General features: G+C 38.5%; 7 protein-coding genes across 11 annotated transcripts; 4 read left to right on the forward strand and 3 right to left on the reverse strand.

The window, feature by feature from the left end:
- LOC104737723 (myb-related protein 3R-1-like) lies at window positions 9,785-11,877 on the forward strand. Of its 2 annotated transcripts, none has more exons than XM_019234991.1 (8): window positions 9,785-10,122; window positions 10,207-10,267; window positions 10,361-10,397; window positions 10,488-10,594; window positions 10,688-10,800; window positions 10,898-11,026; window positions 11,149-11,435; window positions 11,530-11,877. In XM_019234991.1, exons 1-6 carry the CDS (start codon window positions 10,022-10,024, stop codon window positions 11,001-11,003), a joined length of 525 nt encoding a protein of 174 aa, XP_019090536.1. In that variant the 5' UTR covers window positions 9,785-10,021; the 3' UTR covers window positions 11,004-11,026; window positions 11,149-11,435; window positions 11,530-11,877. The 2 variants fall into 2 exon arrangements, with proteins under 2 accessions (XP_019090536.1, XP_019090535.1); XM_019234990.1 differs by having other exon boundaries at window positions 9,792-10,122; window positions 10,334-10,397.
- Window positions 12,169-12,618, forward strand: LOC109128413 (BON1-associated protein 2-like). The gene has a single exon (XM_019234641.1). It carries the CDS (start codon window positions 12,169-12,171, stop codon window positions 12,616-12,618), a length of 450 nt encoding a protein of 149 aa, XP_019090186.1.
- On the forward strand, window positions 13,167-14,285 carry LOC104737726. Its single transcript, XM_019234992.1, has 2 exons — window positions 13,167-13,364; window positions 14,035-14,285. Exons 1-2 carry the CDS (start codon window positions 13,251-13,253, stop codon window positions 14,134-14,136), a joined length of 216 nt encoding a protein of 71 aa, XP_019090537.1. The 5' UTR covers window positions 13,167-13,250; the 3' UTR covers window positions 14,137-14,285.
- Window positions 14,211-15,825, reverse strand: LOC104737725. The gene is made up of 2 exons (XM_010457971.2): window positions 15,497-15,825; window positions 14,211-14,622 (listed from the first exon to the last, which is right to left on the reverse strand). The coding sequence occupies exons 1-2, from the start codon at window positions 15,693-15,695 to the stop codon at window positions 14,420-14,422; spliced, it is 402 nt and encodes a 133-aa protein (XP_010456273.1). The 5' UTR covers window positions 15,696-15,825; the 3' UTR covers window positions 14,211-14,419.
- Window positions 15,936-20,012, reverse strand: LOC104737727 (acyl-CoA thioesterase 2-like). Of its 4 annotated transcripts, none has more exons than XM_010457973.2 (17): window positions 19,901-20,012; window positions 19,692-19,784; window positions 19,456-19,523; window positions 19,307-19,370; window positions 19,166-19,212; window positions 18,926-19,051; window positions 18,610-18,687; window positions 18,386-18,473; window positions 18,126-18,238; window positions 17,950-18,012; window positions 17,825-17,880; window positions 17,642-17,746; window positions 17,430-17,489; window positions 17,080-17,181; window positions 16,830-16,878; window positions 16,335-16,403; window positions 15,936-16,171 (listed from the first exon to the last, which is right to left on the reverse strand). In XM_010457973.2, exons 1-17 carry the CDS (start codon window positions 19,914-19,916, stop codon window positions 16,094-16,096), a joined length of 1,275 nt encoding a protein of 424 aa, XP_010456275.1. In that variant the 5' UTR covers window positions 19,917-20,012; the 3' UTR covers window positions 15,936-16,093. The 4 variants fall into 4 exon arrangements, with proteins under 4 accessions (XP_010456275.1, XP_010456274.1, XP_010456277.1 ...); XM_010457972.2 differs by having other exon boundaries at window positions 19,456-19,529; XM_010457975.2 differs by lacking the exon at window positions 18,386-18,473 and having other exon boundaries at window positions 18,877-19,051; window positions 19,456-19,529.
- On the forward strand, window positions 20,195-22,636 carry LOC104737729. Its single transcript, XM_010457978.1, has 6 exons — window positions 20,195-20,305; window positions 20,489-21,369; window positions 21,457-21,515; window positions 21,622-21,750; window positions 21,843-21,978; window positions 22,080-22,636. The coding sequence occupies exons 2-6, from the start codon at window positions 20,665-20,667 to the stop codon at window positions 22,431-22,433; spliced, it is 1,383 nt and encodes a 460-aa protein (XP_010456280.1). The 5' UTR covers window positions 20,195-20,305; window positions 20,489-20,664; the 3' UTR covers window positions 22,434-22,636.
- LOC104737728 (beta-amylase 2, chloroplastic) lies at window positions 22,488-26,119 on the reverse strand. Its single transcript, XM_010457977.1, has 8 exons — window positions 25,643-26,119; window positions 25,299-25,502; window positions 25,033-25,227; window positions 24,740-24,904; window positions 24,362-24,622; window positions 24,040-24,258; window positions 22,935-23,154; window positions 22,488-22,851 (listed from the first exon to the last, which is right to left on the reverse strand). The coding sequence occupies exons 1-8, from the start codon at window positions 25,985-25,987 to the stop codon at window positions 22,793-22,795; spliced, it is 1,668 nt and encodes a 555-aa protein (XP_010456279.1). The 5' UTR covers window positions 25,988-26,119; the 3' UTR covers window positions 22,488-22,792.

A 26,137-nucleotide genomic window follows, 5' to 3' on the forward strand; every position in this document is an offset into this window, starting at 1 on the left:
GTTGAAATACCAAATACGTATCTTTTTTGTTTTTTTGGTAAAACAAATACGTGTCTATCTGTTGTTTTGATACGTCTCTATCTGTTGTTTTGATATTCCGTTCTTAGCGATCTAATCTGCTTCCCCAATATTGATTTTTTTTAGGTTTATTGAATGATGAAGAAGGCTACGGGGAAGGAGGTTAATGCTGTAACATTGGTCTACTGGGACATCAAGGAGTATCCGGTTCCCCCTGGCTTTGATCCACGTCGGGTCCGTCCATGCATTAATGGACTGTTGGAATCTCATGGCTACTCTGGTCCTGTCACCATCTACGCCGTTGGCATACTAACAGACGTCCATGTTGACATCCTTCAAGCTCTCTCTTCCTCTGGGATCATTCTTTATTACTCCCCCTACAGTTAGTATTCTCTCAATCCTCATACCTTCCTAAGATGGGATGTTTCAAGTAGTCTTTTAGTTTTTTTCTCTGTTTTTATATATAGAGAGTTTCTTCAAAAGACTTTCTGAAACAGGTTCCTCAGCCATCATGTCACTTATGGATGAGTGGATGGATGAGAATTCACCTCCAGCTAATATGTTGGGCATATGCTTTCCCAATGCCTTCCCTTCACCACTTGAAAGTGGATACAACCTATTCAGGCCGTTTTCATTTACTTCTCCTGAAGAAGACGCCATCACCTGGATTAACTTAATTCTTACAGGTGTGTGTATTTTGTCCACTCTCACAGTTGTTGTTGAAATAATTAACTAGGCATATCTATTTCTGTAATAGCTCTCTACTTTTATTATTTCCCGCAGTGTCAGTGACACTTGAGGAGGATAAATGCAGTGAAACGGATCAATCTGCTATCTGGTTCTGCTCAATATGCCAAGATATTTATGGCGATGGTAAAGATCTTCGTGGCCAAGGCTTTGATACTTTCACCAGTCATCTCTCTTCCGAAGTACATATAGTTACGGTAATTAAGATAAAACGAGTCAATGCTTTTTTTTTTTCCTTTGCAATAACTATTTTTGAGTCACACAACCCCATGCATTGTCTACTTAATTGTTTTCCCTTTTCTCACTTGTAGTTTTGTTTGCCTAAATCTGACGCCATTTTATCCTTCTTCCACACTGGATGTGCATTTGTTTTTGTTTTCAAACACAGGACGGAGTACCTGCCTGTCGAGGATTTTCTACCCTTGCCGAGATTCAGGGACGAGGATGAGAATCCTCCCACCATAGTGAAATGGCAACCAGAGGCAAGTTTTAATATGATCTGATAGAGTTGAGATTTCTACGTTTTGAACCCGTACGTGTTTGTCTGCTTCAAAACCTCCTTCCAATAGTTTTCCTTTTTTTCACTTTTGTGTAGAAGGCTACTCCGGAGGAGGCTGAGGCTGTAACATCGGTCTTTTGGGACATCAATTTGTTTCCGGTTCCCCCTGGCTTTGATGCTCGTCTGGTCCGTTCGTGCATCAATCGGTTGTTGGAATCTCATGGCTACTCTGCTCCTCCCACCATCTACACCGTTGGCTTATTAACAAGCGTCCAAGATGGCATCCTTCAAGCTCTCTCTTCCACTGAAATCACTCTTTATTATGCCCCCCACGGTTTATATCTTCTCATCCTTTATGCCTTAATTCCTACAGTATAATAATGGATGATGAATACACAGTCTCAAGTCTTTTAGTTTCTTCTGAAACAGGTACCTCAGATATCAGGTTGCTTATGTCTCAGTGGATCTCTAAGAATCCACCCCCAGCTAATATTTTGGGCATATGCGATCCGAGAGGCTTCCCTCTACCTTTGAGTGGATACAACCTTTTCCGGCCTTTTTCCTACTGTTCCCCTAAACAAGACTCCGTCCTCTGGGGAAGCTCTCTTCTGGCAGGTGTGTGTTTGTCCTCTCACAGTTTTAGTTGTTGAGATAACTAGCAAACCTGTTGCTGAACTATCTACTTCCCCACCTTTCCCAGATTCAGGAGCTCTTGAAGAGGATACGAGTAGTAAAACGGGTGAATGTGCCAGCTGGTGTTGCTTAATATGCAATCATATTGGTGGCCAAGGCTTTGAAAGTTTTACCAGGCATCTCTCTACTCCAAACCATTCACAAAACCTTTCACATGAGGTAATTAAGCATACAAGCCAAACTAGACAGACTTTTGTGTTAATACGTTGTCATTGTCTAACTATTTTTTAGTCGAATACAACCTCTTACTACAAGTAGTTTTCCTTTCTCAGTTGTAGTTTTGTTTTGCCCTGGATCTGACCCATGTCATCTTTTTCCATTGGACGAGCATTTGGTTTTCAAGCAGATGGGCTTTGAGTTTTTAGCATCAGACAACGTTCTGATTTTTAATCTTTTGAATTCTGGTGCTTTTATTAATCAAATTTAAACGTTGTAGGGAAGCTCTTCTAAGAAACGGAGGACATGAAGAAGAAGAAGAAGAAGAAGTGTGTTTGCGTCATCTTCGATTAGTGTGGGAAAAAACTTGAGGATATTGTCTGCCTATATATATTCATTTCCTGGCGTCTGGATTTGAAACTTCAAGAAGAGCGTTTGGTGCAATACCTGGAAGCTTGCAGCCTGATGAAGAGTTGTGCAGAGATCTTGCCTTGTCTCCTAAGACTCCTTCCCCAAATACTCTCAAGGAAGATTGACCATTGACTCTTGTCAACATGCATGTAAATAATGATGAGTTTTCCTAACACTAGTTTTTTTTTCTTTGGTACTTAAAAGATGTTAATCTTCGAAAACAAAACTTTTTCCAATGTCAAAATATGGTAAAAAAAAAACTGTATTTGATTGGCTGTGACAAAACGGTGACGTATCTTGAGGTCAGTGTTCGATATTGTAACGGCTGGTTCCCAATCCATGAATTAGAAAAAGAAACCCTAATTTTTGAATTTTAGTCTCTATCCAATTGCTCTCTTTATAAGGAAATACGAAAATCTGTTCAAAGTTTGCTTGTGGAATCATTCCAAATAGGAAGCCCAACAAAAGAAACGTCGAAACCCAAGTAGCCGAAAACATATCTCAAAGCTATGCGGAACAGAACACGTGGAGTTTCTAGCCTCACTGAGAGTCTGAGACAACACTTTTTGTTAAACTCTTATCTTGTCCAAACCAAAGGATGTTAATTTCTTAGGCGACATTTTTCAATTAGTTCGAGCGTTACAACAGATATGGCTACGAGTACCAGATCCACCACAAACAAAGAGGCTAAGAAAACTATCATCTTGCCTGACTTGTGGGTCACTCACCACCAAGTCAATAGTAGCGGTCGAGCTATCAATCCGGTATGCACATAATCCTCTCACTTCCCTCTGTATTTATTACGACTATATATATATGTTGTCATGTGATGTTTTCTTATGCATTTACTTATCCGGTCATGGCATTTATGCCCTATGATGTTTGATTTGATTTGTTATTTTGATTCACAATGCTCTCTAAGAAGAGATGAATCAGTCTCATCATCACGTGTTTGTAACACAATACCTCTACGTGGTATTGCATCATTTTTTTTATGTGAACAATGACTACAAGAACAATGGAGAGACCATTTTGGAGAGTCAAAGTTATTACAACAGACTTTACAACATCTTCCAACAATTGATAGAATCTAAAGACACGCGCCCCACGCGCTTCTCTCTAACTCTCCCAAGGCGATAACGCGATCCCTTTCATTCTCCCTTCACCTTCGCCGATCTCGGCGTCGGCTCCCTCCGGCCATCATGGCCAAAAAGAAAAAGAAAAAGAAACCCAAACACCCACCTCCTCGCGGTCACCCCACTGGTGCTGCTTCGTCCTCTTCTAACAAAGCCTCACCCTCGCCGCCTGCTATTTCGATATCAGCTGGTAGTCCGCCCCTGCCAAATGACTCCGGGATGTTACCTGAGGCTCCTAAGGCCTTGGCTGACAAAATCAATATTGATGCATGCCATCTTGCTATCCCTGCGGTTGTGGCGGCGGAATATGAAAACCCTAATTTTAAAGCCCCAGCTATTGTTCCCAATTCCTTGGCGCAGCTACCTTGTGACTCGGTAGAAGGTACTGTCGGGGACATTATAACCCCTCCTTTTCCCGCAATGGCAAATTCTGATATTCCCCACAAAGCCGATGATAATACCAAGACCCCGGACGCCCCTTGGAGGAACCTGGTTGCTGGATCTACGATTAAACTTGAAAAGAAGGGAACCCCTTTCACCCTCGACTCTGGCGAGGCTTGTGTAACCATCCCCAACTCTGTGATTGAAAAGAACAAAAAGGCGTGGGACAGCTTCATATTAGGCCAGTTCTATGAAGATCCTCCTTCACGGGGCGCCATCCAGGCGATTGTTAATGGGATCTGGAGCCGGCAACGGAAAGACATCACAATGTCGAAGATGGAAGGTAACTCTTTCCTATTCAGAGTTCCTTGCCCGAATGCTAGGAGAAGAATCCTCAGTCAATGCCTCTGGCAAATAGATGGGCAATCCATGTTTGTAGCCAAATGGTCTCCCGAGGTCCAAACTTTGAAACCAGAACTCTCCATGGTCCCAGTGTGGTTGGAGTTTGTCGGTGTCCCACTTCAGTTTTTCAACCGGGAAGGACTGGAACATATTGCAGGATTGGTGGGCCATCCAGTCTGTCTTCATCCGCACACTGAAAACCTAATCAATGTAGAGGTTGCGAAGGTGTACACCGTCATCGATCCACGGAAACCACTTCCAGAGGCGGTTAATGCGAGATTTGAGTCCGGCTTAATCAAGCGCATACAAGTCTCTAGCCCCTGGCTGCCGTCACTCTGTAGTCACGGGTTACTGAGTTCCGCCCTATCTCCTGCTGTAACACCCTCTACAAGATTGTTTCAAAAATCTTGGCCAATAGGTTAAAGCAAGTTCTCCCGGATATGATCTCCAATGCTCAATCCGCATTCATTCCGGGACGACTTCTGGTGGAAAATGTGTTGTTGGCTACTGAGCTTGTTCAAGGGTAAAACCTCAAGAGCATTTCTTCGAGAGGTATGCTCAAAATTGACCTCACCAAGGCTTTTGACTCGGTTCATTGGGAATACATCATTGACATCCTCAAGGTAATGGAATTCCCTTGCCACTTCATATCTTTGATTGAGCAGTGCATAACAACAACAAGCTTCTCAGCTTGTGTAAATGGGGAATTGTGTGGTCTATTTCGAGGTGCCAAAGGCTTGAGGCAGGGGGATCCCCTCTCGCCATATTTGTTTGTTTTGGCAATGGAAGGGCTCTCGCAACTCTTGAAGAGGAGCTACGTCTCAGGCTCCATCGGCTATCATCCTACTGCTCAAAACCCAGAAGTCACCCATCTAGCATTTGCAGATGACATAATGGTGTTTTTCGATGGTCAGGCGAACTCTCTCACCAATATCGCAGCAGTTCTCCAGGAATTCTCTCAGTTGTCTGGTCTAACAATGAACACGAGCAAGACTGACCTATACTTGGCTGGCGTGAACCAAATTGAAACTAATCAGATGGCTTCTATTGGCTTCAACGTAGGTTCACTGCCAGTCAGATACCTTGGTTTACCTCTAATGCACCGGAAGCTTCGACTGGCAGAATACAGACCTCTCCTTGACAGCTTCTCGAAACGTCTCTCCTCATGGACCTCTCGTGCTTTATCCTACGCAAGTAGACTTCAACTAATATCATCTGTGATTTATGGAACTATCAACTTTTGGATGTCAGCTTTCATTCTGCCAAAGGGCTGCATCAAGAAACTTGAAAGCCTATGCACGAATTTCCTCTGGTCTGGTGATGCTAGCAAACGAGGTTCTGCTAAGGTAGCTTGGAGGCACCTCTGTCTCCCTAAGGAGGAGGGGGGTTGGGGTTACGATGTCTGTCTCAATGGAACAAAACGCTATGCCTTAAGCTCATATGGAGACTATTCACTGCCGGCGACTCATTGTGGGCTCTCTGGATTCGTAACAACAAAATTAAAGACGGGAGTTTTTGGGGTCTTGAGGGAAGCCAACGCACAGGGACTTGGGCATCCATGCTCAACCTCCGGCACATTGCACGAAATTTCCTACTGCCTCATCTGGGTAACGGGTACCAAATCAGCTTCTGGTACGATAACTGGACCCCTTTCGGTCCACTTATTGATTTTTTTGGCAGAACAGGACCTTCCCAAACAGGTATCCCCTTGGACGCAAAAGTTGCTCAGGCTGCCTCTCCCACGGGCTGGTCTCTCAGACCCGCAAGATCACCTCAAGTAGAGGCTTTTCAAATTTACTTGACCACCGTAACCTCTCCTTCTCTCACATCAGCCCAAGACTTTTTCACCTGAAGGATAGGCGCAGAGGATCTTTTGACCTTCTCCTCCTCCAAAACGTGGGAAGTGATGCGGCCTCGAGCTATCAATCAGCACTGGACCAAGCAGGTGTGGTTTAAAGGTGCGATTCCATGACATGCTTTCATCTCCTGGCTAATCCACCTCGACCGACTTCCCACTAGATCGTGGTTGGTGACTTGGGGACTTCAAGTTGATCCCAACTGCTGTCTATGTGGCTTGACTCATGAAACACGCGACCATGTCTTCCTACGTTGTAGTGTTAGTGAGGATCTATGGATGATGATAACACGACGACTTGGATATAGGCCCTTTTCTTTCCACACATGGGATGCATTCTCAGCCTGGTTGGACCTCAAGGACAAGACTACACCAAGACACTTACGCCGACTCACAGCACAAGCCACCCTCTATGCCATCTGGTTCGAGGGAAACAACAGGTACCACAACAGCATCTCCGCAGACGCAAGGACCATTTTCAAGGGGTTGGATCGACAAATCAGGGACACCATCTTAGCTAAGTAGAAGAGGAAAAACTTCAAAGACCTTCTTCTCGTTTGGCTTAAGTATGCCTAGGACTTCCGTTATTTTTTTCGCTACTATCCTTTCTTGTTTTTTATTTTTTTGGGACAAGGGATGATTTTGATAAACGGATATTGTAGCTTCAGTAAAATTTATGTTTAATGAAATTCACAGTTTTGAAAAAAAAAAAAAAAAAAAAAAAAAAATGACNTACAAGGTTACGGATCTAAAATTAAAGCTAAAACGTATGATTTATGCTAAGATGCATGAGTATATATGTACATGTATATTGTGAGTTTTGTAACATTTTGGAATTCGTAAGATTTATTATTCAATTCAATTAGAAGAATCAAAGCTGCTTATATATTTTGATTTCGTATTTATATATATTCACTTCTGTGACCATTTGCTACTAAGAAAACCATTAAACTAATGAATAGAGAGAATCCTGATTTTGAGTTAATATTCGTGTGCATCATTGGTTACCCTTTTCATGGACTTTTGATGCAATCCATATATATTAATGTACTTGCTAAACTTTGAAGTAGAGAGTTAGAGGTCTTTTGCTGTTAAAACCCTTCTATTGAGGCTAATTAAAGGGGTTCGTGTTTTTTATTATTATACTGACATGGCTCATATACCTGATGGCTAGTACTGAGTTAAGTGAAGCTCTTAATTAAGTCTTAATGTATCATGCTTTGAGATGTTAGTACAGTTCATTGAAGAGATACCAGCAAAGGCATATACAAGATGACGTTGCTTTGAATTAAGTTGGATTCGTGTTGATGACTAGCTATTAGATTCTTATTTATCATTCAAACTATTTTAACAGAAACATCGAAGTATCTAACTTTAGATTCTTGTACACAAACTGTTATCGTTCATCTTTGATTCTTTGTGCCGTCTTTGTCAAATTTATGGTTTCAAACTAAAATCTCTTACCTTTTGAGTTTCCGTTTATCTACAGTACTATTTGAATGTAAGAACAAGACAAAAGTTTTACTCGAAAACATCATTCTACAGACACTTCCGTAAAATGGCGGATCAGGTACGTAAAAACATACACTAAACCTTCTTTCTCATTGGTTGATGAACTTATTCATGTATATAAATAAATTACTTTTTCAATACATCTACAAGTCACATGATTACGTGAAGAACGAAGTCTGGCTCAACAGAGAAACAGCCGAGGAAGAGAAGTTGCAAGTGTGTTCAAGGTGCAAAGAGATTGGACATAACTGCGTTACTTGCCCTTATCCAATCATCCACAAGATTGTAAGTCATGTCTTTCTCCCATCACACACTTCATATTCTCAATGTTCTACTTATTGTCAATTTATATTTATAGTTCAATTGGGAGAAATATCATGCACCCCCAGATGAAGCTGGTGGTGTGCATTTGACATTTATATATATATATATATATATATATATATATATATAATAAGAATATCTTATGCATTGCAGAACCCTTATGCGGGAATAAGGATTCGTAGGTGCAGTAGATGCCACTACCTTGGCCACAACGTCCGTACTTGTCGTCGAGCCGTCCAGAACTAGTTGTTTTCAACAAACACTTCAGAGTTCAGAGAACTGTTTTTGTTTGTGTTTGTTTAGCCAATAAAAATGCTCAGTTTTTACTAATAGAATTTCTTAACTTATTAAATAAATTTCAAATATCCCTTATCTTATTTTGATAATTTAAATTGATTTAATGGATAAGAGATACTTTAGGGATTTACTGTGTGTTAATGTTTACAACTTTACATACTCTTACTTTTAGTCTTTGTTCATTTGGGGGTATGTTTTCCCGATGGTTTAACTTGTATTCTCTGGAGGATTTCAATAATAAGAGAAAGTACTCTAAAAGATCTGAGTAATTGGTAATTTCTTAGACGCCAAGGAGAACAACCGTCAACAACTGAAAAATTGGTGAAGATCATAGACAAGAATGTGCGTAACCGTTTAAGCACACTAGCAGATGGAGGAGATTCACGCATCCAACTATGGTTTGCGGCAAGACTCAACTCAAGCTGATTTGTTTTCAAGTTTTTAAAAACAGTTTTGTATTAACAATGTAACAAAGTTTATTTTTCTTTTAAATATAATTTAACATTAGATTCAAAAAATTTTTTTTGGTAATTTCTTCAAAAACCCTTAAAAACTATCTAAAATTTCAATAAAACTCAAATGAAAGTTCATTATTGAATAAACAAAAGTTAGGAACAAAGAGATCTTTTCTTCAAATGTGGTCACCATTAACTATTATTGGGAAAGCTTGGACTAAAAAGTTTCATCATTAAATTGGATGAACTATTGGAGAAGCATTAGAAATCTAATTTTCGCCATTGGTATGTATGCATATTTTGAAGATCCAAATTATGATTTCTTTACAAATATAATGTTTATTCCCATATCAGGAAAAATCACATGCTTGTTCGAGGGAGATAATTGTGGCTCCATTTTAGAATGGAAAAAAAAAATTGATCAGTTGTCTTCAACGTGTAAAGTAAAGTATGCATAACGATTGCACTACTTGTCTCTAATATTTCTTTTTAGACTTCTCATTATTTTTTTATTAACTTTTTAAGCTCAGAATGTAAATTTTTAATTTTCCGTTGTGATAATTCAGTTTAGATTTACTTTTACCAGAGAGATATTTTTGAATATTTTGGGAATCTATTCCGTTTGATCTAAATAGTATTAATTTGTTGTTGAAAATATAAATTTGATTTTTAAAAAGAAAAGAAAAAAACCATAAAAATCGATACATTAAGGTAAGAAAAGAGTATAACTGATTTGCCGTTAAAAAAAATAATAAGGTAAGAAAAAGAGTATTGAAAAAAAAATGAGTAAAAAAAGATTATTGGAAGGAAAAAAAAAAGGATCGGTTATTATTTTACGAAATGAAAAGATATAAAGAGAGAGAAGAAAAAGGGGAAAAAAAAGATTTGGGTAGCCGTTACGGAACGGAAGGACGACAAATCCTAAAAGAGTCTCTCCTCTTTCTACGATTTTGATTCTTCTTTGTGATATCTTCACAGTTTCATTTCCTTTCTCCTGTTGAATCTCTCTCTGTTCCTGTTATAGTTTTTTTAGTTAAGATATGTAGTTGTACACTCATCATATCGTTTTCTTCCATATTTTTCTCGTTATTTCGTGTGTCGTTTGATTAGGGTTTTACAAAATTGTTGAGGAACTATGACGACAGAATCTAATGATTTGAATCGATCAGAATCCGAGTCTGATATCAGTGCCGCCACCCAAGTTACTCCTACCCTTGCAATTGACTTTTCTCTAGGGTATATGTTTTAATTTTGTTCGTTTTTGAATTGTATAATATACTGTGGCTACTTAATTATGATGGATTTCTTTTGTGGTAAAAGATGCAAAAGAGTGAGTGGTCCTACGAGAAGATCAACTAAAGGAGGATGGACTTCTGAAGAGGTATGTAGCTCTTTTGCAAGTGTTCATGTTTTTGTGTGATTGAATTATTCTTTCCATCATCTACAGGACGAACTTTTGACGAATGCTGTGCAGATGTACAAAGGGCGGCATACCAGCTGGAAAAATATTGGTAATTGATATATACATTTTTTGAATGGTTTGGGCATCATCACTGTTATACTCTAAAAACAAAATTGTAACTCTTGGTCTCTTTGTTTAGTTGAGCTTGTTCCTGGATTGAAGGACAAGAGGAGCGAAGTCCAGTGTCAGCACCGTTGGCTAAAGGTTCTTGATCCAAACCTCTACAAAGGACATTGGACAAAAGATGTAATTTTTGGTTTCCCTTATTGATATATGCTAGCTATACCTACGTTGTTTCATTAGTACTAAGTGGTCATATCTCTTGCTGTATATAAACAGGAAGATGACCTCTTAAGTAAATTGGTTAAGGATCATATGAAGAATGATAGGCCTCAATGGTCGAAAATTTCAAAGCAACTCTCTGGTCGCATCGGCAAGCAATGTCGTGAAAGGTCTTTTATATTGTTTTTCTTTTCGCATTTGGTTTCCATGCATCACATTTTTTCCCATAAAGCTGGTTATATTAATTTTTTTTGTTATGTATTTTAGGTGGCATAATCATTTGAATCCGACTATTATAAAAACTGCGTGGACTAGAGAAGAGGAACTCATTCTCGTTCAATCACAAAGAGAACACAGCAATAAGTGGGCATAGATTGCCAAGCTCCTGCCCGGAAGGTTTGTCATGATTATAACTTAGAATAATACTGATCAACCTTGTCAGGTTTTAGATGAAGAGATAGTGAGGCTGGTTTGCTTTTTTAGTTCTCTCTAAAATCTTTGGTCATGGAAACTCACAGGACGGAGAACAATATTAAGAACCACTGGAATTGCTCAGTTAAGAAGAGACTGGAGCAGTTTCCTAGTAACCTCTCCTCTGGTTCTAGACCTTCTTGTTTTGAATACAACTTTTTTAATCAAAAAACATTACAAATCGAGGAAGCTGCAGTAAAGAGTCCTCTAAAGGATTCCTTGGAGTTAACATTAGGACCCACGAATTGGAGGAGTACTCCTTCCTCCACAAGCTCTCTTAGAGGAGATGAATCAATCTCATCATCAGTAGAATCTGACTGGTCAAGCCTCAATGGTAAGGGTGAAATATGTATATATATATGATTGGACACCTTTCACAGTTTGATCATCACATGTTAACAAGTTGTACTATATTTATGTAAACGAAGTTTCAGAGAGTACTCAAGAAACTCCACAGAGCAGCAACGATAATGAGTGCATACAAGAAGTGAAGGAGATCAAAAAGAGACTGAGAATGGCTGCGAGTACTTTCAACACACCCTCCATTATCTCCAAAAGAAGCTCACCAGCTTTGAAACGGCACAGACAAAACGAGCTGAACACGCCGTTTCAAATAGATGGTGGAAGTCACATGTCAAGTGAGGAAGAACACTCAACTTCTCCTTTCTCCAAGTACAGACTTGCGAAACGTAACACTTGCTCTGGCTCAAAACCCTTGGAGAGGCGTTTAGATTTTGACTTCATGTGAGATATATGTTGCTTTTTATTATAAAAAAAATTTCTTTTTAGCTTTGGTAGTAAGAATTATCAAGTTTAATAATAACTCATTAAACTTTCATTTTAATTCTGTTTCCGATATTAAAATTAGGAAGACAGAAGGAAGCTTCTCCTCTTCTATGAACGTAATTTCTCATCACCTTCCTAGTTTCCTAATCTTCACTTAAAAACAATAAAGTAAAATGTAAATAAAAAAGCCCTTTATAAATAAAGACCCCTATATATATGTTACATAGATAAATACAAGTTACTCGTGAAGAAAAGAAAAGAAAAAAAACCATAATATCACAATGAGTCGTAAAATACAAATCACAGGAATATCGGCGGAGGATCTCGTCTACAATAGAAGACCGGTGAAAAAGAACGCCGTCGTTGCTTTCGGCATGGCAGGGAACTATTGGAAACATCCGATGAGAACGAGTGTGGACGAGACCGGTGGGGATTATCCGATGTGGGAGGACAAACTAGAGACGGAGTTTCCATCGGGGAAAGAATTACCGACGGTCATGTACGTGGAGGTTTCGTGCCGGAGTTCAGGGGAGGATAAGCGCGTGGGAACGGCACGTGTTCCGGTTAAGGATTTTACGGGAGAGTATGCGCCTGAAGGTTTTTTGCACTGTCTGAGTTATAGACTGTGGGACGATTATGGGAAACGTAACGGGATCGTCAATTTCTCTGTGAGGATCGTTCCCAAAAAATCAGATCTTAAATCCGGTCTTCGTCCCTTTTGGTTACGTTAATTGGTGTATGTGTAAGGTTTAATAATAGATGATTTTATTCTTTCACTTTTATTAGCAAATCAAAAACCCTTACTGCTTGGTTTTGTTATGGTTTTTTTTCTTTCTTTTCGGTACATTTGTTTAAAATAGATTGAATCGAGATATGACAATGGTTATGTTATTTTAAGGCTTGCATTCGTACGATCTCATGTTATGTTGTGTATGTTTCAAAAGACACGCCAATCTTTTCATCAAGAGGTCATTAAAACGGCTTTTAAGTACCAATTTAAGTGCTTATATTATTAACCAATGGTTAAGGGGTTAATAATATAAGCACTTACATTGTTCCTTCACAGATGGTTGCTTAGAACACACACGTAATGAAGTCTCTGTGTTGAACATTAAAACGGCAAGTAGTTTTATGTGCTTGTTAGATGGGCCTAAATTAGATAAGAAAATTGATAGAAATGGGCCGGATACTTTAAATAAGTATCAGGATGGACTCTGGGGATTGATGTGTCGTTTGAGCTTAATTTAGTCTTACGCTCTGTCGTTTTCAAGTGGAGAAAACATGTATTGCAGTCTCTGTGCGAAAGATAAAAACGGCACCGAAACTGTCATTCTCTTTCTGGTCAAACAAGCGACAATCGGAGATGAATCCTCAAACCGATAAGGTCGTGAAAAGAACGACGATGGTGGCGACTGCTGTAGCTTCCTACTTCCTCTTAACTGGCGATTACGGTCCCGAACCAAACGTTCTTGATCCCGTGAGTTTCCCCCATTTTTACTTAGAAATAATTTTAAGTCTCTCTTTCTGCGAATTAGATTTCGTTTCAATGAAAATCTGGATGAGAACTCGTTTCTGCTACCTCTTTCGATGAGCGATTAGTGGTTTCGTTCCTTCTTTAGTAGATTAGTCTTGATGATGAGCTTTCTTTCGGGCTGAGATTTTGGTGATCCGAATGTTGAATCACTTGCTTGATTCATTTCTTTATATGGTTCGGAATCAGTTATTGTTGTTGGGGATTATGTTATATGAAGCTATCTCTGTGTGTGTCCATATGATTTGTTCACGAACGTGATGAGTTTTCTCAGCCATTTTTAGTCTTGAGATGCTTACCTAAATGGTTTATTTTGTATAATTGCAAATCTAGATGAGAACTCGCTTCTGTGTTACTTGTTTTATATACATGAGCTGGAATCAGAAGCTTGAATTGGGGTGTGCTTTTCTAATTGAGATTTTTGGTGATTCTGAATGTTGTGGAAACACTTGCTTGATCCATCATTCTAATTGGATGTATGATTCGGGATGAACTTATTTTTGGTGGGTTATGTTACATGATCATAGAAGCTTATCATATGTTCTCTTCTTGAAAATGGGTTTTTGTCAGCCATTTGAATCTTGACATGCTTAATTAAAATTGATGTATTTTACAGATCAAAAGGAAGATATTATCAGCACAAGATTCTATGAAGCAATTCATCTTTGGATCAAAGGGAGAGCCATCTGAGAAAGAACGATCTGACAATGCTAAATGAATATGTGTGTAGCTAGAAATGTCAATCTACTTTTGTGATCAACTAAAGTGTAACCCTTTACTTTGACTTTTTAGTTTTTTTTTTTTCCAGTGACAAGTCTTAATCTCTCCTCCATAGTACTTGCACAATCAAAGATCATGTTGTTTCAACCGAACAGTCAGTAACCAATGTACGTGTCAAATCAATCTAGATTTACGTATTAACATATCAGCAGGATATCTTTCGTAAGAAAAAGTACTAAGGGAGAGCCTAAACCTCAAGGAGAAATAGATCTACCAGTCAGTTAATTCTTTCGCCTTCTGAAAGCGGGGTGAATGGTGGTAACGTCCAATGAATCGAGTTTGTCGATACGCTCTATACAATCTCGGATTCTCTTTACAGCTTTGGGTATATTTGCAGCGTTCCTTGACATTATTTCCTTTAGCCGAATCATTTTCTCTCTAGAGTCTTGCTCTTCAGTTCCCACCACCACAGATGCTTGTGTTTCTGCATATAGAAAAAAAAAAAAAAGAGAAACACCATTGATTGGTTGATTTAGCATACTGGTAAGAGAGGAAGAAGACGAGGATCAGTGCAGGCTCTTGTGTTTCTCTACAATACTATGAACCCTTCTCAAACAAAGTCTCTTAATGAACTACAGTAATTTTATGTTAATATAGCATACAAATAAGAGAAGAAGATGACAAGAATCACATCACTGCAAGCTCTTATGTTTCTCTACAATACTGTGAACCCTTCACAAGTTCTTCAAAAAAGATTTTGTTATGAAGTACACAACGGGAATATAGCATCACGAGCTTTTCAAAACAAAGTTTCTTATGAACTACACACAATGGGAACATAGCAGAAGACGAAAACGAGATAAAGACTCTAGCTTTTAGGTAAGAACTTTACAAACCAAGTTCTGCAAAGATTACTCTCACACTTGACTCTGCTGCAAACATTCTACCTTTTAGGTAAACGAGATAAAGACTCTAGCTTTTAGGTAAACGAGATGGTTTAGTATTTAATTACTCTCACACTTGACTCTGCTGCAAAGAATTTACATTTTGAGCTTACATAAACCATTCTTCCAATTTGATACATGACAATGTAACAACAAACACAGTCATAATGCAGGCAAAATCATAAATAACTATCCGTTTTGAGCTGCAGAAGCTAAACACATTAATCAAAAAGGTGAACCAGAACCCAAAACGTGCCCAACTCAGATTTTATCTCATGAACCCAAAACATACACAATTTTCAAGTAAAAGCCCTAAATTTCGACCTGCTTATATAAATTACTCTACCAGAAAGAAAGAAAGAAAGCGTAATTAGTCCAAATTGATAAACCCAACAAAAGAAAGAAGGAACCTGCCTGCGATAGAACCGGAATCGACGTTGGGAATTACGGGTACGAGAGACGAAAGCGCAGAATCGAGGGTGTTCCGGAGAAGGTCCGGTAGGGTTTGTCTGTACTCAGAGATCTTCTTGGCCATCTGCTTCACTTCTGACTCCAAATTCTCCAGATCTCCTTCATCGATGTCAAGTTCGGTATCTGGAGCCATGGATTCCATCAACTTTGAATATCCCGTTGAGATTTGCGATTCTCCGGCGATAACTCAAGGTTCAGTAGAGCGAGTGAGAAAGAGAAGAAGAAACAACACAGCGTTTTTTTTTTTTTTTTTGCTTTTTTCAAAATTGAGGAGCGTGTCTTACTGTCTTTGGACTGTCATAATAACGTTATAAGAGGTTTCTCCAGTAATACGACGTCGTAGATTCCTCACTTTAAAACAACTTTTATTAATAAGTTCATATCCCAAAAATGAATTTTCACTGTATTGTTTTGAAACAGTTACAAACAAAACTTGTGTATAAATAATTGTGAAAATCGAAAACCATATGCAGATAATGTGACCTTGATGTGAAAAACAGATGCAGCAATCCGTCTCTCATTATCAAATCTTATATGAGTTCAGAGCTTGGCCCCGAAGGAGGGCTTAATATTCACAGCTTCTTTTACCAAAGCTTCTTGTGTCAAAGATGCCACCAGCTGCACACAAATTCTCAAACTATAGTCTATACATATGTGTACCTCTTTACCACTTGGAAAAAAAAAAAAATTGTGCAGAATTTTTGTATTCTACTTTATATAATATATTTGATGCTTCATGGGAGCTTGAAAACTACATTAGATTCTCCTTGCAACAACGTACCTCTCCCTTTCTGTTGAACATTTTGCCAGTGGCAAAACCACGGCTATCAAACACGGTTGGGCTCACCATCTGCATAAGGGAAATGTTGTAAGTATATTTTTCTTTCTCAGAGTTTTCATTTCTAAAGGATTCAGTCAGACCTTTCACAATAACACTAAAAACTTGTGGTTTACTACTTCTTTTAACATGTACATATAAACACAAAGATAAAAAATCCCTAAGTGGTAAAATCTATATACTTGACAAATATCAGCTAAACAAGCAAGTTGTTCTAATCTATAGGTGTCTTCAGATTAAAGACGCACCATATTAATATAACGGTTTATGGCTCTCCAAAACAACTCAAAGTTGCGCAAAGTAGTTTTCAGGGCAATTTTGAGTTTCAGTTTGCCTAAACAAACATTTGGATTTCTATCAGTAATAACTTTTTCTTCTTAAAGAGAAACTTCTCGTATTCTGCAGAAAAAAAAAAAGAAAAACATGAGCTTTCCTTACCACAAACAGCAACCAATCATCAGCTCTTATCGATCGGTGGAACCACATCCTGCAAACGGACATAAGGAAAGTAAGAAACAATTACTTGAGGCATTGTTTTTGGAGATGGAAAAATCTAGATTTTAGCCGATAGAGCAGGTATGTATTTATGTGTGCCCCTGCGTTGTACATATATAAATTACGCGGTTTGGACATATGTTATGAGAATAGTACAAACTCACAGTTCGCTATAAGAAAAGAAAAAGCTTACGAGTGGTCCAGGCTAAGAGCAGCTACACTCATGCCCTCTCTGCGGTGAGGGTTTAAACTGATAGAGGCAAATATCAAATCTGAAGCATACGCAACCACACATCTGTATAACAATCAGAAAGTCAGCAAGAGATATACACATTACCAAACACCCCCCTCTAATTGTCAATGTTAAGATAATCTGGATTTGTTTCCACTATAATAGCCGGTGATACTTAAATATCACTGATCGGTGAACTCCTTAGAATGTTAAAAGGTGAACATTGTAATTTAAATCGTTTAGGTCATATTGATAGGTACAGAGTTTTTAGGCGGCTTTCAGCTTAACACCACTGAAGTAGAGTTGCTCACCTGTGCAAAGCTTGATCATCATCAGAAAGTTTTCCCTTTGCTCTAAACCAATATTTCAGCCTGCAAGATGATTTTAGGAAAGAAATGTTTAGTTTTTATTAGTACCCACGTAAACATTTAGTATTTATGTTTAAGAGTGACAATGTGAAATACGCTCTAAAAGTAGTAAACAACAAAATTGATTTATTCAGGAGTTAGACAACTAGGTTAACCTTGGAGAAGACTTCGTCTGTTTAGTAGAATCCTTTGGCTCACAAAATCGAATATCTATAGGGAATGGAACATTAATTTCGGTTGCAACTTCGTCTCGGTAATCCCTGAAATGAAGAAACAATTGCGAAGTGTGTGACTCTGAGCTCTTGGAATAATTGGTCTGGCAAAATACTTCCACTTACCTAGGTAGCAGAGGGTCAGTTACAAGCCGTTCAAGTATCTCCTCCCTTGGTAGAAGCTGCAGTAGATAGGGATGAAAATGGAAATTATCACAATAATAAACCTCAAAGTAGGAGAATTGATTTACCGTTTCAGGAGCTGGTGTATGAGGCATGGTTGACTCCTGGTGAATAAAACCTTGTTGCTTTCTCTGCAAAACCACACAAAAAAACGTGAAAGCGTGAAAGGATATTCGCTCATAATGAAATAGCAAGAGAAGCATGGAGATTCATAATAAAATATTTCTGGAATATAACATGAAACCTGAAATGACGCGAACAAGGTGAATATGGTTTTTCCTTTCTGTCTAGCATCTACTCTTCTGGTGGAAAAGTTGTTGCCGTCACGTAAGCGGTTAACTTCAAATATGATGGGAACTGCAATAATAGCAAACTATGATACTTTGCTAAGTGTAACAGATGCGTGAGGTCCAGAGAAATCGGGAGAAAACAGCAGGCATGATTTTTAGGTAGGAGGAAAAGAAATTGCTTGCTTGGAAAAGCACATTAAACCTATGATCTTACTATCTATATCTCCAACACGAAGGAAATAGGAATGAAAATTATGGACTATCTTCATAGTTTCAACAGTTTTCGATGCTGCGGCAAGTGCCTGCGAAGCGAAGGTAGTTGTGTCACAGTAATTACTAGTTATTTTCATTGTGTGTTATAACAAGCTATATATGCAAATGGATGATGAGGAGGGTTAATAAATACATGATGTAGCATTAGATAAGAAAATCTCATACCTGTCCAACTAACTGCCCTCCATAAACCTTTCCATAGGTTGGAGCATTGGGTGGAGTGAACCCCCGGAATACATTCAACTACAAGAAAGAAGTACAAAAAAAAGAAGAGATTCCTCAATTTTACTGGCAGAGAAAGAATGTTATAAAGCTAAAAGTAGTATGTATTGTATGAGGTGAACATAAATTTGTAGAAAATGTGAAAGGAAAAATGCTATAATTCTGATTCCACAGAATGATAAATGCTAATGGCTAGAATACTATTCATACGAACTGAGATGGAACAAAATGAAGGGCAGTCGAGGGGGGAGATTCGCACATCTAGTGGTTCCAGATACAATATATGTTCCACAAGACAGGGCGACTCCAGTTCCTTATCTGAATCCCAGACATACTTTGTCTCAAGCAAAGCAAGATGATCAGACATCAACAGTAAGCAGGTAAGCTACAAGAAGAGATGTAAAAACAGTACTCAGTATGATAGTACCGTTAGCATACCATGAGCTCAAGGAAACCAAAAGGCAGCCTAAGAAAAGAAGAGATAACTGTAAGCAAACACCTCTGACCGAGCAACAACATCTGCTGGGTAAACATCCCCAAAAATACCTATATAAGAATCAATTAAATCCAACCCAATTACCTAACCAAAGTTTTCACAAAAAAAAACATGAAACTGAAGTTGTAAGAACCATCTTCTCACCATGGCCAAAGAAATCAAATCGTTTCAAAAGGAACTCTTCTCCGGCTGATATCAGAACCTGAGCCTGAAAACAAAAGAAGTCAAAAATAGTTAAATAACCCCTTGCAGTAGCCTTACTAATAACACACAAGTAACTTAACACGACGCACCTGTCCTTCCAAGAGAAAGTAAACTCCATCCACATCTTGATTTTCACGAACTACATAATCACCTCTGTCTGTGACTGTGAAACACATATGAAAAAGAAGATCACATTGTGGAAAAACACACAATAATCTCTGTCTCTCTAAGAATCACTGATTAGTGCATAACGAAGTTCCCAAATCAAACTGACTACGGGATGAGAACAAAATAACGATCCCAGAATCATGGAGAGATCACTGACCGTAACGCTTGAACACAACGACTTGGGCGATTCGCTTCAGAGAAGAACTAGGTAGCCGCTGCAACAAGGACACATTCCCAAGGAACTCGACAACTACAAACACCAGAGCAATCAACCATAATAAAAAAAAGTCATTCAGAATCGTTGAGTTCAACATCGGTCATTTTGATTTCTCCGGCGATAGAACAACGGAAAAGTTATCGGAATACCTGATTCAGTGTTCATGATGAAGTGTGAATGGCCGGTGAAGTCAAATCGTTCAACCAATCTCTGCTCTGACCAAACAAGAAAAACAAAAATTATCCTGTACGGTACGGTGTACGATAGAGTCTGTAGACACCGCAATAATTTCGAATTTGATTTTTTCCAACCAATTAATTGGAGAAACGTGTTAATCATGTCCCAAAGCAAAGCAAAGAGTAATGACAAATTTAATGGGCCTACATCTAAAAGCCCAATTACTTTGAGGGACCACATACGCTGTCTCTCTCGCTTAGCCCAGGTCCGATCCGATCCGATCCGACACGAAACTTTCCGAAGACGAAAGAGCACGTCTGTCTGGTCTGTCCACTTTCTTTCTCCGCTGGTCTCGAGGAATCTTTCGAGCATCTATGGTGAGTAGATTCTTCTCACAACCACTCTTTCATCGTTTTCGTCTTACGAACTGTGTTTTTGACTTTGAACTTGTCGTTGATAAAACAAATCCAACTTGTCTTCTCTCTTAGACTCGTGTCTTCTTCAGCGCCAAAAGATATGATTTATTGTTAATTAAAAAAAAAAAACTTCTTTTTTTACAGTTGTTCGTGATGGTTTGGGACTCAAATCTTGGAACTCAGTTTGATCCGACCAGCTTATGATTCTGTCTTTTTTCTTAGAACCCCTTGATCCACACTGACTAATCCCGTGTCAGTTGGTTCTGCTGGAAAAAAGTTTCCAATTCAGTATATAATGCTTGCTTGCTTCATAGGTTTTCATGTCGATACTGTGTTGTGTTCCTGTACTTGAATGTGTATATTGCTTGGGTTGTGCCCATTGGTTGTGGAAGAAATGTTTGTACACAGCAGGTCACGAGAGTGAGAATTGGGGATTAGCTACATCAGATGAGTTTGAGCCTATCCCTAGGATCTGCCGTTTGATCTTAGCCGTTTATGAGGAGGATCTTCATGACCCTATGTGGGCACCTCCTGGTGGTTATGGGATTGACCCGTATCATGTTATTCTCAAGAAAGACTATGATCAGACTCAAGGCCGTGTGACCCCTTACATGATCTACTTGGATCATGACAACGGCGATGTCGTCTTGGCCATTAGAGGGCTTAATTTGGCTAAAGAGTGTGATTATGCTGTTCTGCTTGATAACAAACTTGGACAGACCAAGTTTGAAGGAGGTTATGTGCATAACGGGTTGTTAAAGGCTGCCATGTGGGTTTTCGAAGAGGAGCATGTGGTTTTAAGGGAGCTACTCGAGGCAAACCCGAGCTATTCGTTGACGTTTGTTGGGCATTCGCTAGGTGCAGGGGTTGTGTCTTTGCTTGTCTTATTTGTGATTCAGAACCGGGATAGGTTGGGGAACATAGAGAGGAAGAGGATTAGATGTTTTGCTATTGCTCCTCCAAGATGTATGTCTCTCCATCTAGCTGTGACATATGCAGATGTCATAAACTCTATTGTTCTACAGGTATGATGCTTGTCTAAATTGGCCTCCATCGACTCTCGCTTAGGTGCATCTTCTGATCCATTTTACGTGCTGCTCTGAATAAACCAGGATGATTTCTTACCTCGGACTACCACAGCTCTAGAGAATGTCTTCAAGTCAATTATTTGGTAAGGGATAACATTTAAATTACAAGAACTATTTATTATTAGCCTAAGTTTAGAAGAAGAAGAAGAAAAAGTCTCATGCTCTTGTTGTTACATCTTAAACCTTCAGCTTGCCATGCTTGTTGTGTCTCACATGTTTGAAAGATACATTCACATTCGAGGAGAAAAAACTCAAAGATGCAAGGCGTCTATATGCTCCTGGTAGGTTATACCACATCGTTGTGCGCAAGCCCTTGAGGTAATTTATTTTTTATTTATATACTTATGTGCTTCAAAATCATTTCTTCAACAAGAAGACGAGTTAAAGTGAAAACCATGCCCTTGGTGCAGATTAGGAAGATATCCACCTCTTGTGAGAACAGCTGTCCCAGTTGATGGGAGATTTGAGCAGATTGTTCTCTCCTGTAATGCAACAGCGGATCACGCTATCATTTGGATTGAAAGGGAATCTCAGAGAGCTCTCGATGTGAGTACCTTGAAATGTAGTTTGCTTCTTAGGACTGTTTCAGCTTTGGGAGATCTTGAGCTCTGACAAATCACTTTCTGTGTGGTTAACTTGTTTTTTAGTTAATGCTGGAAGAGGACCAAGTTATGCAGATTCCAGTGGAGCAGAAAATAGTGCGCCAAAAATCGATTGTTGAGGATCATGACGAAGAATACAGAGCAGCTATAATGAAGGCAACTTCTCTGAACATCCCCATGTCTCCATCACCGTCTTATGGAACATTCCATGATACAGAAGAAGGAGAAAGCTCTGCAGGATCAGGCATGGAAGGATCCCCGTCCCCGTGGTCTTTCAAAGGAGTGAGAAGAAAATGGAATCAATTCATAGATTGCCGTTTTCCTGTAAATGACGACAGTGGACATATGATCTTCAAGAAAACGGAATCTGCAGCTTTGTTGTGTGGTCAAGAAACATGAAAATATCTTGTTATAGGTGTACATGTAGAATCTAGGATATAGTTTCAGTCCAGATAAGCAAAGTAGATGAAAATTTATTATTGAGAGATTAAAATTTTCTTCATTGTTCAAGCTCTTTTTGTGCTGTTGCTAGCAATTTCTTCTGAAATCTCAATGGATACAACACTTATATTGTAATATTATATACACTGTTCATTTGACAACCTCACTTGTTTGTAGCTACAAACTGTAATCTTGATTTTGACTCCATCCAACTGGGCGATGCTGAGTTGCTAAGCCAAGCCATGAGCGTTCGTTTAACAACCACGCACTAATCTATTAGTGCCAGTGTTTTTATTAGCATGATTGACTACATATATTCACTCGGATTTGGTCTCTTGTGTCCCTGGAGCTACACCAAGATCTGGAACGGCTTCACCTGCAAGTGAAGGTAACACCAGGTTATAAAACCTTGAGGAGACACTAAAATCCACTAGGAAAATATGAAACGAAAAGCTATACCATGCATGCGTTTGAGGAATCTCTCAAATTCTTTGAAGTTTTGAGACTCCATCAGAGTTGGGTTCAGCCTCAGGTAAGTGAAACAAGATAAATGGCGACCATCCGGATCGGTAAGGGGCTTTGCGTTTTCAAGTATCTTGTTGTAACCTTCTCTGTCATAACAAGGAAGAGCATTTTCACTAGCAACAGGTATACTAGCATCCCAAGCAGCATTCAGCACCTGAAAATTAACATGAAATCAAAATTGGCAAGTTAAGATTTTGGCCTAAACCAATCTTCTATATATACATTTTTGGAGACATTTAGCAAATAAATCCTGGAGTTGAAACCTATTTACAAGTATGCCATTAGTATTAATTATTAATTTATTTTTCATTTAACTTATTAATATTAAATTTTAATTTTTGGAAACAAATTTTTCATCCTAATAAAATTTCCAAAACAATAGGAACCACTCCCTTTAACATTAAATATTAAGTTTATAATAAATTTAATTAATATTAAGTTTTTAATTTTACAAAACAATATTTTCTCCATAAGAACATTTTCTAAACAAATTATATATACACATCTTCGGTCCATTTTAATAACCAAAGGTTATTAAAAAAAAAACAATGTGGAATTCATGTCAATCCCAACAAATAACTGTTAACAACTTTTATTTGCATTTCACAACAAAACTGTATATACTAAAATTAATTGATTCTTTATATATAAAACATACAAAACTACAATACAAAATTATCCTATACATATATCTAAACAATTTAAAATAATAAAATACTACTATCTGTAAATCAAAAAAAAAAAAAAAACAGTATATTCATTCTATAAATCACTACTTATTTAACTGTATGTTATACACTGATACAATAATATAAAACAATAAACCTCAAACAAAATACTTTCTAATTTCTATACTAACTAATATATATATATATATATATATATATTTGTAAGGTTGTACATTTTAAAAAATACAAATTAAATATTAGTTATATATAGTTAATATATAAAACAAATTATATCTTTTTTATGAAAAAATAGTCCCGCGGTGTACCGCGGGTGAATATCTAGTTAAAGCATAAGTTGAAGAAGTTTTTACCTGCCAAACTAGACCTTCTGGATCTGCCAGAGCCTCTGGAAAATCCTCATGTTGATCAAGTGTTCGTAACTCCACACATGTGAAGTTGAGAGCAGCATCATGTTTCTTGAACATTGCAGCTATTGGACCATAGCCATCACGGTTTGAGGAGTTGTAGAAGCCAGCAGTGAGTTCAGCAGCATGGCTAGCTGTTTTATACCACCAGTGTATACCTGAGAGCTGATTTCCAGAAATGGAAAGACAAAATGGTCTGATTAGCACAAGCCAGAGAAATATGGTGAAATATATAGTTCACTTGCCCCATCAATAGAGCTTTGTTTACCTTTGCAGCGATGCAATTTCCTTCGAAAGCCAAATTTGCCATTGCAAGAACACGATCACCATGGTCAATCAGAACTCTTGAGTACCAATTAAGAAAGAATCTACCATAGTAGCTGTCATAATCACCTCCATCGCGGAAAAATCCAGTCCCATGTGGTGTAGAATTATAAGTGTCTGTGTTATCAGGTCCTCTGCCCCAAAAGCTGTGGCCTCTTACCTCTGCAGCCTCCTCTAAGCTCTTCATCAAATATTTATCATAACACTGCTCAGACAGGAGACATCGCATAAGAGAATATAAACCGGTAAGTAAACTAAGTCCAAACAGCAATATAAGATAGAAAGTAGTTTTGTACGCTTCTAATCCATGAAAAAAAATTACCTGGAACTCACCAATACCAGGATATTTCCACCCAAATTGTGCAGGGTATGAAGGATACCTCAGCTCCCCACATGGACCTAGTCCAACTTCAATTTCAGAGATGATGTTATCCTCAAAGAATTCATCAAATTCCACCCGAAAGCTTCGCATGTAATCAAAGTAAACCTACAAATTATTCATAACAAAGATTCATATGGTCTTCTGAATGGGAAAATATATTGATCACTGAACTAAAAATTCGATCATGAGATAACTTGATATAGATTCATATTGGCATAGAGTAAAGCTTATACCTCCAAAGCAGTCCTTCCTCTTAAAACCCGTTGCTTATCAATTCCCCAAGTAAGGCATTCAGTGTTACGCCTGCCTTCTCTGTCACTGAAGTATATGTCAGGATTGCTTAGTCCAACTTCTCTAACCCACTCAGGGATTTGTATATGCACATCATCTCCAACATTGCCTCCACATTCGTGGAACGACATAACAACCTGAAGTCAAGTTAAGTCAAAAACATGAATATACAAAGTCAGTGAAGGCCTAATGAAAGAAAATGATATACCTGTATCTTAAGTCCAAGCTCACGTATCATCTGAAAAAGTTTCTTGTAACCAGTCCAGTTATAGACCTGTGGTGTATGAGCCTCCACGATTCCCCACCAACAGTCAAGCATAACACCATCAACATTAACCGACTTTAAGGTTCTTAACTGATCCAAAAGCTCCTCCGGTTCCACTACTTCCGAATTCATATCAATCACTCCCAACTATATTAATACAACAACAGCCAAATCAACCAAACAACACATCTCTAGCCTACCAAATCAAAAAAATCAAGAAGAAGAAGAAGAAGAAGAAGAAGAAGAAGAAGAAGAAGAAGAAGAAGAAGAAGAAGAAGAAGACTCACTGGTAGCATAACATACACGGGAACATAAGCTGTGCCGGAATAGTCACGCTCTTCGAACTGCACAACTTCTTCATCAAACGCACTTACGAGCTGATCAGTAGTAGAGTCGTTGTCCTCAACGGAATCTTCAATTGGAGCTGGATCCTCCTCCTCCTCATTAGTAGTACTCTCTTCTCTCTGTTTCACCTTGGCAAAAACCAACGGCGATCTAGCACCAGAAAATGTAGAAACACCACGCCAATCTCCGACGCTAAACGGTAAAGAGCTCCGAGCCGATACTCTCGCCGCCGGAGCTCCGAGCTTCACGCTCACTGGAATTACAGTAGGATTCAACCTAATCGCCATTATTACTAAAACAAACAAAAAAAAATATCTCAATTCCGTAGCAACAAAAAAGTGTTGCTATTATTCAGAGATTTCGTGGCATTGAACCACGTGAACAAGAAGAACCATTGGTTCAAATCAATTTTTGAAAATTTGTTTCAGTGATTCACT

This window comes from Camelina sativa, chromosome 13 (assembly GCF_000633955.1).
Source record: "Camelina sativa cultivar DH55 chromosome 13, Cs, whole genome shotgun sequence".
NCBI lineage: Eukaryota > Viridiplantae > Streptophyta > Magnoliopsida > Brassicales > Brassicaceae > Camelina > Camelina sativa.

Bases quoted from the DNA above. Each gene is read 5' to 3' on its own strand.
- LOC104737728 (XM_010457977.1), bottom strand. From the start codon at position 25,987: ATGGCGATTAGGTTGAATCCTACTGTAATTCCAGTGAGCGTGAAGCTC. The intron at 25,228-25,298 runs GTATATCATTTT...ACTTGACTTCAG, and splicing joins AGCTTGGACTTAAGATACAG to GTTGTTATGTCGTTCCACGA. The intron at 22,852-22,934 runs GTATAGCTTTTC...CTTCACTTGCAG, and splicing joins ATTCCTCAAACGCATGCATG to GTGAAGCCGTTCCAGATCTT.
- LOC104737723 (XM_019234990.1), top strand. From the start codon at position 10,022: ATGACGACAGAATCTAATGATTTGAATCGATCAGAATCCGAGTCTGAT. The intron at 10,398-10,487 runs GTAATTGATATA...CTCTTTGTTTAG, and splicing joins TACCAGCTGGAAAAATATTG to TTGAGCTTGTTCCTGGATTG. The intron at 10,801-10,897 runs GTCTTTTATATT...TATGTATTTTAG, and splicing joins GGCAAGCAATGTCGTGAAAG to GTGGCATAATCATTTGAATC.
- LOC104737726 (XM_019234992.1), top strand. From the start codon at position 13,251: ATGAATCCTCAAACCGATAAGGTCGTGAAAAGAACGACGATGGTGGCG. The intron at 13,365-14,034 runs GTGAGTTTCCCC...TGTATTTTACAG, and splicing joins AACCAAACGTTCTTGATCCC to ATCAAAAGGAAGATATTATC.
- LOC104737729 (XM_010457978.1), top strand. From the start codon at position 20,665: ATGTCGATACTGTGTTGTGTTCCTGTACTTGAATGTGTATATTGCTTG. The intron at 21,370-21,456 runs GTATGATGCTTG...TGAATAAACCAG, and splicing joins TAAACTCTATTGTTCTACAG to GATGATTTCTTACCTCGGAC. The intron at 21,516-21,621 runs GTAAGGGATAAC...TTAAACCTTCAG, and splicing joins GTCTTCAAGTCAATTATTTG to CTTGCCATGCTTGTTGTGTC.
- LOC109128413 (XM_019234641.1), top strand. From the start codon at position 12,169: ATGAGTCGTAAAATACAAATCACAGGAATATCGGCGGAGGATCTCGTC.
- LOC104737727 (XM_010457972.2), bottom strand. The intron at 19,530-19,691 runs GTCAGTGATCTC...TGTGTTTCACAG, and splicing joins CGTTGTGTTCAAGCGTTACG to TCACAGACAGAGGTGATTAT. The intron at 19,371-19,455 runs GTGCGTCGTGTT...TTTTGTTTTCAG, and splicing joins ACTTTCTCTTGGAAGGACAG to GCTCAGGTTCTGATATCAGC.
- LOC104737725 (XM_010457971.2), bottom strand. From the start codon at position 15,695: ATGGAATCCATGGCTCCAGATACCGAACTTGACATCGATGAAGGAGAT. The intron at 14,623-15,496 runs GCAGGTTCCTTC...TTCTATATGCAG, and splicing joins CGATTCCGGTTCTATCGCAG to AAACACAAGCATCTGTGGTG.